General features: G+C 50.3%; 4 protein-coding genes across 6 annotated transcripts; 2 read left to right on the forward strand and 2 right to left on the reverse strand.

Moving 5' to 3' along the window:
* Positions 1 to 309: 309 nt before the first annotated feature.
* On the forward strand, positions 310 to 3,088 carry FOIG_03516 (formate dehydrogenase). Its single transcript, XM_031201406.1, has 3 exons — positions 310 to 1,325; positions 1,389 to 1,436; positions 1,865 to 3,088. The coding sequence occupies exons 1-3, from the start codon at positions 1,323 to 1,325 to the stop codon at positions 2,909 to 2,911; spliced, it is 1,098 nt and encodes a 365-aa protein (XP_031068930.1). The 5' UTR covers positions 310 to 1,322; the 3' UTR covers positions 2,912 to 3,088.
* Positions 3,089 to 3,393: 305 nt separating this feature from the next.
* On the reverse strand, positions 3,394 to 5,953 carry FOIG_03517 (uncharacterized protein). The gene is made up of 2 exons (XM_031201407.1): positions 4,452 to 5,953; positions 3,394 to 4,401 (listed from the first exon to the last, which is right to left on the reverse strand). The coding sequence occupies exons 1-2, from the start codon at positions 5,454 to 5,456 to the stop codon at positions 3,574 to 3,576; spliced, it is 1,833 nt and encodes a 610-aa protein (XP_031068931.1). The 5' UTR covers positions 5,457 to 5,953; the 3' UTR covers positions 3,394 to 3,573.
* Positions 5,954 to 6,078: 125 nt separating this feature from the next.
* Positions 6,079 to 10,288, forward strand: FOIG_03518 (uncharacterized protein). The gene is made up of 2 exons (XM_031201408.1): positions 6,079 to 6,388; positions 6,440 to 10,288. Exons 1-2 carry the CDS (start codon positions 6,089 to 6,091, stop codon positions 6,572 to 6,574), a joined length of 435 nt encoding a protein of 144 aa, XP_031068932.1. The 5' UTR covers positions 6,079 to 6,088; the 3' UTR covers positions 6,575 to 10,288.
* On the reverse strand, positions 6,376 to 12,344 carry FOIG_03519 (uncharacterized protein). 3 transcript variants are annotated; one of them, XM_031201411.1, is made up of 3 exons: positions 11,784 to 11,806; positions 8,398 to 11,681; positions 6,376 to 8,328 (listed from the first exon to the last, which is right to left on the reverse strand). In XM_031201411.1, exons 2-3 carry the CDS (start codon positions 9,005 to 9,007, stop codon positions 7,646 to 7,648), a joined length of 1,293 nt encoding a protein of 430 aa, XP_031068935.1. In that variant the 5' UTR covers positions 9,008 to 11,681; positions 11,784 to 11,806; the 3' UTR covers positions 6,376 to 7,645. The 3 variants fall into 3 exon arrangements, with proteins under 3 accessions (XP_031068935.1, XP_031068934.1, XP_031068933.1); XM_031201410.1 differs by having other exon boundaries at positions 6,803 to 8,328; positions 8,398 to 11,693; positions 11,784 to 12,344; XM_031201409.1 differs by having other exon boundaries at positions 6,839 to 11,693; positions 11,784 to 12,344.

Raw genomic sequence — 12,344 nt, forward strand, 5'->3', positions numbered from 1 at the left:
TTGATACCAGTTTCCGAGTAACATTTCCACAATAGACGACCCCGTAGCGATAACTGGAGCCCAATCACTCAATAGCAAGTCGTTTAGGTACGGTTGCTGTGGTGTAGTTGTAGTTGTTACGGCATCATCCATCCATCATAGCATGTCCCCCACTTACACCATCGTCAGCATCACATCGCATCGGACATTGTTTCCCTAGAATGTTCCATTCTTCTCCAAGAGACTAACTCAATTTCTCTCAATTGGAGTCCCTTGGAGACACAGCATCACCTTTAATTTTTCTTCTTGACAGCAGAATATACCTAAAGACGGAGATTTGTACCGTAGCTGCCGTTGACTTCAAGAGGTTGGCGGTCTTAACCCCGCTCTGTGGGTGCCGAAAGAGGCAACCTTGGAGACCCCGCCTGAAGAGGATGACCACACGCGATTGGTCTACAGCTCTAGCTCTTATCCTCCACTTTACCCTTTCTCGAGCTCTCCCCCAGTCAAACCAACACCGAACACCGAGATATGCCCCGTATCATGGAAGAGGAGCTTCTCGCCCATTTGCCCATACTTTCCTCTTCGAGTAAGACCCCTCCAAGTGTATGGTCGCACGCGCTCCCCCCTCCCCCGCTCTCTTCGGCTGCGCGCGTGTTAGTTGGGACGGCATCCAGCGGGTTACAGGCCGGTCGCCGTGAATTACAGACCACAGACACTCGAAATAGCAGTCTGGCCAAGTACCTGATGGAATTCGCAGCTCGATATTCAATGTCCGGTCTCGTTACGGCTGCCAGTTTCGGCGCTTGTCGCCTCCACAGAGAACCTACCGAGATGGAGAATGCTTCCAGACTTTGACGCCCACAGCTGATAGAGTACTCCATAACGTACACACATGGTCCCCCCCTCAGATGCCGACGCCTTCGGGGTTCGCGGGATCGATGGAGATTCGCTGTCTCAGAGACACCGGCCCCTGCCCGTGCCACGGTTCCAGTTCCGTTCATGGCGAGAACGCAAGCATTACAGCGCAGCACTACGGTGCTTGTGCTTGTGCGTGTGCGTGTGCGTGAGACGTGGAACCTTGGCTGTGCCATCTTTGTCTTGTCTCTCTAACTGTGGAGAGCATACATCGTTGTAACAGGCTCGATCAGACGCCGGTGCCCGTTACTTGGTGACAAGATACATAGCCATGGCGCGTTCATTTCCAGAGCATAAATATCTGGCATTGGGCCCTCGATATCCTACTTTCTCTCCTCCTCACTCTCATCATCATCATCATCATCTCTCTTCCTTCTTCTCTTACTTCTTCCTCTAACCAATAAACCCTTTTCACAACCGCCAAAATGGTAAGCATTCCTCTCCATCTATATTTCTATATCCTCTTGAGCCTCAACTTACACGTCAAACAGGTCAAGGTTCTTGCAGTTCTCTACGACGGCGGCCAGCACGCCAAGGATGTATGTTTTTACCACTTTCTTTATTTCAACGCAATTCCTCTTGATTCTTTATCAACTATCTCCAATGGTCGTTGATTCTGCCTTCAACTCTCATATCTACCGACAACCACAAACAACTCCCCACACACCATCCCTCCGCGCTTGTCGATCTCAAACGCGGGGAAATGGTCTCACTACATGAGAATCAGCCACATCCAGCCCGATGATGCGGGGCAACGTCTGGGCAACATGCAAAGACATCGAGAAGTGACAGTTGGGTGGCATTATATGGCTTGTTCCACTCTTGTGGTATACACTACAAGGGTCTGAGCAACAATGCAACCCAACTTACACCCAATGTCTGAACACTGCACCATCAACCCCTCAATCACTCTTCAAATCACTTCTCCTCAGCCAATTGGTTTTATGGCGACTAACGTGTCTCATAGCAACCCCTCCTTCTCGGTACCACTGAGAACGAGCTCGGTATCCGCAAGTGGCTCGAGGACCAAGGCCACACTCTCATCACCACATCTGACAAGGACGATGAGGGTTCTACCTTCGACAAGGAGCTCGAGGATGCTGAGATCATCATCACCACTCCCTTCCACCCTGGTTACCTGACCGCTGAGCGTCTTGCTCGCGCCAAGAAGCTCAAGCTTGCTGTCACCGCTGGTATCGGCTCTGACCACGTCGACCTCAACGCTGCCAACAAGACCAACGGTGGTATCACCGTTGCTGAGGTCACTGGCTCCAACGTCGTCTCCGTTGCTGAGCACGTTCTCATGACCATCCTCGTCCTTGTCCGCAACTTCGTCCCTGCCCACGAGCAGATTGAGGCCGGTGACTGGAACGTTGCCCATGCTGCCAAGCAGGAGTTCGATCTTGAGGGCAAGGTTGTCGGTACCGTAGCTGTCGGCCGCATTGGTGAGCGTGTCCTCCGCCGCCTCAAGCCCTTCGACTGCAAGGAGCTCCTCTACTTCGACTACCAGCCCCTTTCTCCTGAGAAGGAGAAGGAGATTGGCTGCCGCCGCGTCGACACCCTCGAGGAGATGCTCGCTCAGTGTGATATCGTCACCATCAACTGCCCTCTCCACGAGAAGACCAAGGGTCTCTTCAACAAGGACCTCATCGCCAAGATGAAGAAGGGTTCTTACCTCGTCAACACTGCCCGTGGTGCCATCGTTGTCAAGGAGGACGTTGCTGCCGCTCTCAAGTCTGGTCACCTCGCCGGTTACGGTGGTGATGTCTGGGACCACCAGCCCGCTCCCAAGGACCACCCTCTGCGAACCGCCAAGAACAACTGGGGTGGCGGTAACGCCATGGTTCCTCACATGTCCGGTACCTCTCTGGACGCTCAGATCCGATATGCCAACGGTACCAAGGCCATCATCGACTCTTACCTCTCTGGCCGCCACGACTACAAGCCTGAGGATCTCATCGTTCACCAGGGTGACTATGCCACCAAGGCCTATGGTCAGCGTGAGAAGAAATAAATGTATTGAGAGAATGGAAGAAATGATTTGTACATGATGATGAATAGTTTTACAACAACTGCATTATAGACGCGGGTCAAAAGCAATCAGCGTTGCAGATAATACAATTTGTTAAAGTTCTACCTCCTTTTGTCTTTTGCCTTCAGTGATCCTAACAATGTGCCATGAAAAGCCTCGCTCGAGCTCTTAAGCTCCCAATTATTTCACTTGATAATCTCCATTAAATAGCATTAATAAGGTTGGCAAAGGCTAAATTTAACCTGAACCTTTCAACATATGATAAATACCTACGTAGAGAAAAAAAGGATAATTGATATAGCACATATAGATGAAGTACCTTTGTCAAAAGAAATACTATGTGTTCTATCTTTTGATTCTCCTTCTTGGTTCCTATAATCACCCCAACAATGCAGCAGGCATCGGGCTGCCTGTGCACGTCAACAGCCATTTTACACATTCACTCACAATGACTACCGCCAAAATGAAGCCAAGCAGAAATGTTCTACTGTTCTTAGTCTTTTACTTTGCTATTAATACAAAATTTCTCGCTATTTTTGGTATGCTTCGTTATGAGCCATCAAGCGCTATATGGCTGACCATAATTTTACCATTCATGACATGAATTCGTTGCCAACTCTCCCAATCCATGCTATATTTTCTAATCATCTCCAGAATTGCCACCACTTCTTTTCCTCGCTGGGTTGTCCTCTCCGTCTCAAGACCTGCTCGTCTCGTCCTCTAATGCGCCAGAAATAAACAGGCACACCAGCTACCACGAAGAATACGACGGCGATGGTCTGGAAAGGCTGTGCAAAGACAGCGCGGCTGAGGAGGAAGAGACTAACGCAGCAAAAAATAATAGGCGTCGTGATCCAAGTCTTGTACGGTCGTACAAGTCCCGGCTCTCGCACGCGTAGGATGATTAGACCGAGGACTGTGAGGAAATAAAATGTGTAGCCTGCAACGCCATAAAAGGTGACGAGAGTGCTGAACTCGCCAACAATCACGTAACCAACTGTGAGAACAGCGTTGAGAATGAGTGCATAGACTGGCGTGTAAAACAGTCCAGCATCTTCATCGCCGAACATTCTGCGCATCTTGCGCGTGAACCAACTTCGTGTACGCTGCGTGCTGAGCTCGTGCTCGTGTGGGCTGCCCCCAATACCAATAGTGCCAAAGATCGAAGGAATGTAGCCCTCTTTGCCAGCTACATATGCCAAACGACTGGAGGTGAAAGTCGAAGAGTTGAGGGCACCGAAACAACTGGCACTGACGATGAGTGCGAGAATGAGTGAGCCTACGGAACCAAACACTCGGTTGCCAAACATGACAGCTACTGTGTTGGACCCATCCATGCTCTCGAGAGGTAGGACAAGGAAGTAGGCGATGTTAGCTAGCACATAGCAGAGGATGACCAGAGGCATGGCTGTGTGAATGACTCGGGGTAGGTCTTTAGTTGGGTTCTTGAACTCCCCAACGACGTAGTTTGTCTAGACTATGTCAGTTATCGAGACTTGCAAACTTGACTGATATTACTCACATTGTCCCAGCCATCATATGCCCAAAGACCGGCATAAAGGGCAAGAGCCCAAGCAGACATGTCGGTCGATGTGTTTTCAAACAGCTGATGCGGCTTCCACTCAACTTCCGATTTGCCCTTGAGCGTCTTTCCTGTGATGGCAACGACAACACCAGTGACGGTGACGCCCAGTAAAGCGATAAATTTCATAAACATGAGCGTATCGTTCACACGCGTGCCGAGCTTTGTAGACACACAGTTCAAGAACGTTACAATGAACAGTCCTACAAGCGCAACAGCCTTGTTGATCCAAGGGCTTACATGCTCAGCGTCAGGACCGATGAAGGCTCGAACAAAGTATTCGCCCATGATGATGGCGATAATAGCGGCACTACCGGGCTTAAGGACCAACATGGCAACCCATGTAAAGAGGAAGCCTATCACCTCGCCAAATGTCTTGGCCAAGTAAACTTGAGCGCCGCCATTGAGAGGAATCGCTCCTCCGAGCTCAGCGTAGGACGCAGCGCCTGTCCAAGCGAGTATACCCGCGATAATCCAGACGAGTATCGCTGCACCTGGCGACCCAACTCTTGTGCTCACAGATCCTGGCGACGAGAAGATTCCTGAGCCGATAATGAGTCCCACTATCAGCGACAATCCGTTCAAGTATGTCAAAGTCTTGTTTTTCTCCAACGACCCTCCTCCCAAGCCGCCGCTCGGCCTCGATCTTGATGTTGGTGCTCCAATGGGAGCGTAACCTTCGGCACCAGCCGTCGAGCTTAAAGGGAACATATTGGCGGAGAAGTCAAAAGCTGAGGATACTGAATACGATCGATTCATCCTGTTTGCAGGATTGGCACTGTCCAGGGGGTCATCTTGTTCGAGCGACAGTCTCCGCGACGACGATATGCTGGGCCTCGAAGAGATCTCTGTAGCCCCCTCTTCGTTGAGCTGACTTGAGCTAGCCAAGGAAGCGAGTTCCAGCGAGTCTCTCATATTCGACGGGAGTCCGTAAGGCGGCGCCATTGTGGTGTATGTGTAGTTGTCCTTTCCCCCTCTTCCCAGCGACTAGTTAATCGACCAATCCGCCAAAATCGAGGAACCACGAGTATTCAATTCGAGTATTTCGGCTGTTAAAGACCAATGCGCATAGCGGTTCGTCGTCGCGCAAACTTGAAATGAATGTGTTGAGCGATCGGCAGCCGAAGGATGTGAGAAAGCAAGATCTGTGACGTAGAGATCTCGGTGGTCGGTAGTTGTTTTGAAGTCTTTTTGAAGCAGTCGAGATTGAAAAGATGGGGTATAAAAGCACAATTAAGAAAGTATTCGTATTCGTCAATAATTGATTGATTGATTGATTGATTGCTCATGAAGTCTCTTTCCATTCAATACCAAAAAGGGGCAATGTTTGCTTCGTTATAGTGGAACAGGACAAAGAAAGAGGGCCAAGTTGAAAAGATAGGAGTCGGCTTTACCCAACTCATCACAAGGAAGCTTCTTTGTCAATGCAAGTGCTGCTTCGCTTTTCCTTTCCGCGTATGGATCAGAAACACATTACCAGTCTAGCCCAGCCCCTTGCTCTCTTCAGTGGGGCCCAGCCACTCGCACCGCCACATATTGCTTACCTTAGTCACTCGTTCATGATTAACGTCAAGTCCATGATCATCGCGTTTCCGACAACCCTTCTCAAGCACCATAACACCATGGGCTCCGACGATTATGCTGCTGTCGGTGGCGGTGGCGCCCTGAAACTCAAAGGCGCCAAAATACACAAGAAAAAGAAGAAGCGCGACAAGACCGATCTTGAAAAGAATCTCGATACTGGAAACAAGGACGAAGAGAAGAGAAAGAAGAAGGATAGAGAGGAGCAAGAGCCCCACGATGAGGATGATGAGGACAAACCCGAAGTCCAAAAGACGGAGGCTCAAAAGCGCCACGAAGAGATAAAAAAGAAGAGGGCAGGTCTTTCATTGCCTTCTATTGTTGATATCATGCTAACAAGTCTATAGCTGCTCAAACTCGCTGAGTCTTCAAGCTCGCGACCAGAACTTCTCAAAACACATAAGGAGCGTGTCGAAGAACTCAATACTTACTTGTCCAGATTGAGCGAGCATCACGATATGCCCAGGATTGGCCCCGGTTAAGGATATCAGGACAGAAGGTTGAGTTGGTGGCGAATGTGTGTAGGCGGATGGACGGGAGTTGTTGGCGCTTCTGGTTATACCCTCGAATTAAACAAATATCCCCAAAATGCTATCTGTTGCATTGATCTACGGCATTATCAGAACCAGTCACCTGGAGGCGCGTAATGTTCACCCCTTGCTGGGCTGAAAGAACCAAAACCCTGTGTCAAGGAGTAAAGGTCAAGACCATTACGCACAAGATGACCACATCGATTTGCTTGGAAATAGGGAAAAGAAAATCGAATATGCAAACGCAATTGCTTGTATTCGCTCATGTACTATGCATTTTTAAATACGATCCATGTTCGGCATATATGCTGGACGCCATTAATGAACCAAATCTCCCCCAAGATACAACCGTATGTGGAAGTTGTCTATTGATTAATTCCGTCGGATGCTGCCCCCAAGTCTATTATCCTGATTTTATACCCGTGAAGAAAGGACCGTGATATTCATAAAGATGAACCCATTCTGAATTAACTGGTGCCCGCAACGGGACCACAAGTTCGTTCGTCACGGGATTCGCGTGACGTTTTCGCTGGATGCGAGGTAAGGTCAAGTGATCAATATTCCATTTACAGGAGAATGAAACCACCGAAGACCATACCCACGACTGCGGCAAGAACTGAACCGACGGATCGAGGAGCGGCATTCTGAAGGTCAGGGTCGCTGCCGGCAGTAGCTTCGGCCGAGGGAACAACCTCAACCCAAGAAGTCGAAGTCATGGTAGTAACGCCACCATCCTCAAGCGTAGAAGTGAAGGTCTTAGGCACAGCACTCGAAGTTCGTCTGGTACCTGTTCCGGTCACAGTGCTTCGGTCAGACTCAGTCTCAGTCGCGCTTTCGGCATGGTCTGAGGTTTGTGAAGCCTCGTCTGTCTGAGTTGCGGTTTCCTGGTCGTCTGTCTCAATGTTAGCATATGCGCTCAAATGGTAACCGTTTGCAAAAGTGTGTAGTCAACGCGGAGGCAATCAAGGGTCAAAAGACATTTTCAAGTTTTGGCGCACTTGCGATAGTCACGAAGTCAAGGCATCAGGTTGTGGAGATGGCACGAAACAGTAATATCACAACAGTTTTGGGGAATTGGATTCGCAGCAATGTCCCTGGAAAGAGCCCTGTTGCTGCTCGTCCGTCCCACATACCGGTGGTCGTCTCTGTCTCCTCTGAAGCCTGGGAGGCTGTTTCCGACTCTTGAGTTGGCCCGGAAGCTGACTCAGAAGTTAAGTCGGAGAGGACAGTGGTAGCTTCGGCGACAGTGGACGAGGGAACGGTGGCAGTTTCGATAACAGTGGAAGTATCATCAAGGGCGGTGGATTGAAGGGTCTCACCCGAAGAAGCCGTCTCGGACGGTAATTCAGAAAAAGAGGAGGTATCAGGCAAAGAAGTTCTTCGAGTAGACGTACTGGCAGCAGTGGAGGTTGCAGCACTAGGAGCAGAAGGATTGGAAGTTGAAGCACGAGAAGAGGGAGCAGTCTCAGAAGGTTCCTCTTCCGAAACGGACGTACCAGTGGCAGTGGCCTCGGAATCATCGGTGGTCGATTCAGGGGAAGAGTCCTCAGTGGACTCAGGTCGGTTCTCCGTGGTCCTGCGGGTGGTTCGCTGTGTAGAAGCAGCTGTGGATGCAGGCTCAGTAGGCTCCCCTTGAGATTCCGTGGCAGAAGGAGATGCTTCAGTAGCTGAGTCCTCGGTAGGTCGGGCAGTGGCAGAAGGTGGGCCTGTATCCGGGTTAGAGGTGGGTTCCTCAGGTTCTGAGCTCGCAGGACGCGAGGGTGAGGAAGGCTCACTGGTGGCAGATGGCTGAGTAACTGACGGTTGAGCCTGGGTGTTTGAGGCCTCATCTGTGGCGCTGGCCTGGTCGGTTGACTCTTCGGCGGTAGCGGAAGGCTGAACAGCAGTCTCGCTAGCCTCGTTCGTAGCAGTGGGTTGCTGTACGGTGTTTGAAGCACCACCAGAGGCTCCGCCTGAAGAGCCGCCCGAGGGAGCATTGGAAGCACCATCAGAAGCGGCATCGGTAGGGCCAGTGCCCTGCTCTGTATCGGTAGGTGCTGGTGTGTTTTGTCGTCGAACCATTTGGGCCATGGAATCGGAAAGATTTGGTCGATGAGCGTTCATGCCATGCTTTCCAACAACATCACCATGGCGGAGGTGTCCAGGGCAGAATCGGGTAGCACCTCCAATGGATGCTACACCGACGCCCAGAAGACAGCAAGCGGCCAAAGCAATCAAGGCCTTGCCAGCTGGGGATATCCTTCTGGTCCTTGTCCGTGGGATGGTCTGGGCAGATTCCGAATCCTGGAGTAGTGCTTCCTTTGACGACATGGTCCTCTCTTCTCGGTCAGTGCTCAACAATCCTGCCTCCATGCTGTAGTCGTTCTTGATGTCGACAGATGCCATGATGTAGAAGTGAGTGAGAAGGTTTGAAGGATGGGAGGAGGTTGAGTTTTGTAAATTGAGCAGGGTGATATCAGGCCCGAAGAAGACTGGAGACGGATATGCAGAGGACGTTTAGCGGCTGAGAATAGTCCAGAATTGCGGACCCAAGACAGATGGCAGCTTTTTTGGGTTTGCTATTTGGGGATGGTACGCGAGACGACTGGCTGAGAGCAGGTGGTGAGGTTGAGGAGGCGAGATCCCAGACGGTGAGTGGTGAAGACAGTGCAGCAAACAAGCTAGGGTTCAAGAACGTGCAGACGACAGCCGGCAAGAGGGGTGATTCCCTTTATCGATGATGAAGAGTGTCGTGTGCCAAGCAGACAGGAGGTGGCTCTAGCGTCCGAGAGAGGAGTCTGCTCGGTTCTATGAATGGAGACACAGCTTGATGATGAGAGGATGAGAGAAGCAAAAGGGACCAAGAAGCGAATGGTGTGCCGCCTGCCGGTACTGTAAGCAATTGACAGTCGACCGAGGCGTTTGCGGAGTGTGAGCGAGGGAGTGGAGGAAGTGGAGGAAGTGGAGTGATGGGTGTTACACGAGCTGAGTCCGTCACGTCAAACCAACTGCGAGATTGAACTCAAGATCAGGGCGAGGACGAGGAGAGTTTGGTGTTAAATGCAACCTGTGGTGGTCAATCGTGGGTAGATGAGGGGGATCTGTCCTGCTAAAAGCCCCGGGACCTAAATTAGTCTTGGCAGGAGGCTGGGCTGCAGACAACTATCACAATGGTCTAAGTCAGCTGTTTTCCTATTTGCTGCTGTGTCTTTGTTTTTGTCTGCTGAGTGGCAAAGGCCAAAGGCTGTTGGAGATCTAGACAAAATCGCTATGCGTGTTTCTTTTTTAGGCTTGGGAGGGAGCCGCTTGCAGTTTTTAACGACAGCCACCCGGGCACTAGACAAAAAGCTAGGCCTCGTCTAGCGCTTCTGTCGTCCCGCCAAGTTCAGCCGGCGGCCGGCTACACCTCCGTCTACTGGAAACCCAGTCGCAGAGGGAGGGTTGAGCACTGAGCAGCCCGGGGAGCCTGGAAGGGATGGGCTTTGGTGGAGTTTGGGTGCCCAAGGGCGGCTCAACAAGGCCTGTCTAGCCCTCATTTCTTGTCAGTAAACACAGTCCAAGACATGAGGCGTGCTGACTGCTTGACCTGAAGTTGACCAGAGATGAGCTGAAGCACTGGCTGTCTGATAACAAGGGCACAACTGCTCATTCTTGGAACATCCAATTGCTATAGAAACTTAAGAAAAGTTTCAGCCATTGTTTAGTATTGGCCGATACAAGCTGGGCCATCAACAGAAGTCGGTTGTCACAATTCCGATATGCCACCTTTGGTATGGTTGGTTCTTGGTTCTTGCTGCACAGGCGTTCAACTTCATCGCCATGTAATCAGTTGCACGAGTATTTTTGTCGATGGGTGCACCGTTGCCACATCCGTGACCCCCTGGTACCTGTCCTTCAGTTGCTCAGACGGCGGCGCCTCAATCAACCGTACGCCGCTAAGATACGAACCTTCATGAGCTTTGTGATGTCACTGTGGATGTAACGGCAGACGGACAGGCTTGTATAAGAGGAGCATTGTGTGATTGTCTCCGTATGAGCCCATCATGCTGCTCTTCGTATTCTTTAAAAAGCTCCTGAGACCCATGGGAAGTAGATTGACAGATTGGAGAGGAAGGGTAGAGTAGAAGGGCAACAAGGGGTGAGAAATCGCCTCGTTCCCAGGTGAATACGAGGATTCGCCATAAAAAACTGAGCATCGAGGCGGGTCAACATTCGGGCCCAAGTCATTGGTCCCAAGATGATGCTCTGTTTTTTTTTTTTTTGCCCGCATGGCCCCGATCCTCATTCCATGTTTGACCCACTTGATTAGTCCCCTGAACCCTGCCCCTGACCTTGGTGTTGTCTTTCCATCTTCACCTTCTCTTATCCAAGCCTTTCGGAGTGTTGATCGTGTCTTGCAACTTGGGGCCGCGATTATGAACACAATCAATTGACCTGGTCTGGCGATATGATCACCTCTGTGCAGCAGTGATGCATATCGACCATCAAGCAACTTGTCAGCGTGAAACTCGTTGCTGATGTTTTGCCATGAACCTTTGTTCTATGACACGCCCGGTTGAGACTTGTAATGGTTGCTCTTAATTGTCGTGATAAGCGACCAGGTGTGATATCTTTCAACTTTGAACTTGATTATTTGTGCCAACGTCTTTGTTCGTGTGACGGATCGACAAATTCACCAACTGCGATGACGGAGATGCGCAATATCAAACTGCAATACGATGGGGAATTTCGGTTGATCCTTATTTTTGGTGCTTTTTGTCGTAAGATGGAGTACGGAAACGTGCACAGTCCTTGTCTCCGGCGGCGTGTCCGTCCAAACGAAGCAAATTTTGGTGCCAAGCAGATATGATGTATGCAACCGGATCTGGCGGCTCAACAATTCTGTGTCAGAATTGTTGTTGACCGTTGATGATCAGTTTCTGCGAGATGATGCTCAGCCAATATCGTGTCATTCACAAAGCTCCACGCGGCCTATCTTGTTCTGGATACCTAGATTCCGCCAACGTGGACCAGTGCATCTGAAAAAGAGAATGGCTGGCATAGATGAAATTCTATTGGGTCGTATGCAACCATGTTTGCACTGTAACCTCAGCTGTAACGATTAACCAAATCGCTGTTCGAGTCACTACACCCAAACTCGGAGCATGAAACTCCAGTCTTTTGTGAGAGCAGAAATACATACTAACTAATTGTGTTTTTGGATGTCTCCTCTGAATGGCAGCAAGCCAGCACGCACTTACGAGATGATTCTTGGTTGTGAGACGCGCCAATGCAGCCATAGAGGCCTAGTATCAGTTGGTAGACCAACCAGAAACCACAATCAGACACAAATTGCTGTCAAAGTGCAACTGTCTCGAGACAAGCAAGTAGCAAGTTGGCTTTCAGGTTTTAGAGCCAACTCTGAACCAATGGGATTGCCAAGGTTCGGTTTTGAGCTATGACTTGCGGTATAAAGATAAATGATTGTATAGTCTGGCGATAGTTAGCAATGGCCAAATGGCTTGCTGTTGTTGAATCAGCGGATATAGTTTGTAGACCATTCATCTGACATAACCAACAAGGTCCAGTTGACGTATGTATCATCCTTGTAAATGCTGGACACCTTAGACTAGAGGGCCTCGGTACAGATTGCTGCACTGCCTGGCTGCCGGTGCTGAAGGTCCAGGATGGGCGTGGGGAGACAGCTCAGGGTCCCACTGGCTGAAGGTTGAATGTATGTCTAAATTTAGACCACTCGGAAGCC

Source organism: Fusarium odoratissimum (genome assembly GCF_000260195.1).
Source record: "Fusarium odoratissimum NRRL 54006 unplaced genomic scaffold supercont1.4, whole genome shotgun sequence".
Lineage (NCBI taxonomy): Eukaryota > Fungi > Ascomycota > Sordariomycetes > Hypocreales > Nectriaceae > Fusarium > Fusarium odoratissimum.

What these genes read in the sequence shown, in the direction of transcription:
- FOIG_03516 (XM_031201406.1), top strand. An exon ending in GCGGCCAGCACGCCAAGGAT is followed by an intron (nt 1,437 to 1,864) that starts GTATGTTTTTAC and finishes CGTGTCTCATAG; the next exon opens with CAACCCCTCCTTCTCGGTAC.
- FOIG_03517 (XM_031201407.1), bottom strand. Translation starts at nt 5,456, where the DNA reads ATGGCGCCGCCTTACGGACTCCCGTCGAATATGAGAGACTCGCTGGAA. An exon ending in CATATGATGGCTGGGACAAT is followed by an intron (nt 4,402 to 4,451) that starts GTGAGTAATATC and finishes GACATAGTCTAG; the next exon opens with ACAAACTACGTCGTTGGGGA.
- FOIG_03518 (XM_031201408.1), top strand. Translation starts at nt 6,089, where the DNA reads ATGATCATCGCGTTTCCGACAACCCTTCTCAAGCACCATAACACCATG. An exon ending in AAGAGATAAAAAAGAAGAGG is followed by an intron (nt 6,389 to 6,439) that starts GCAGGTCTTTCA and finishes ACAAGTCTATAG; the next exon opens with CTGCTCAAACTCGCTGAGTC.
- FOIG_03519 (XM_031201409.1), bottom strand. Translation starts at nt 9,007, where the DNA reads ATGGCATCTGTCGACATCAAGAACGACTACAGCATGGAGGCAGGATTG.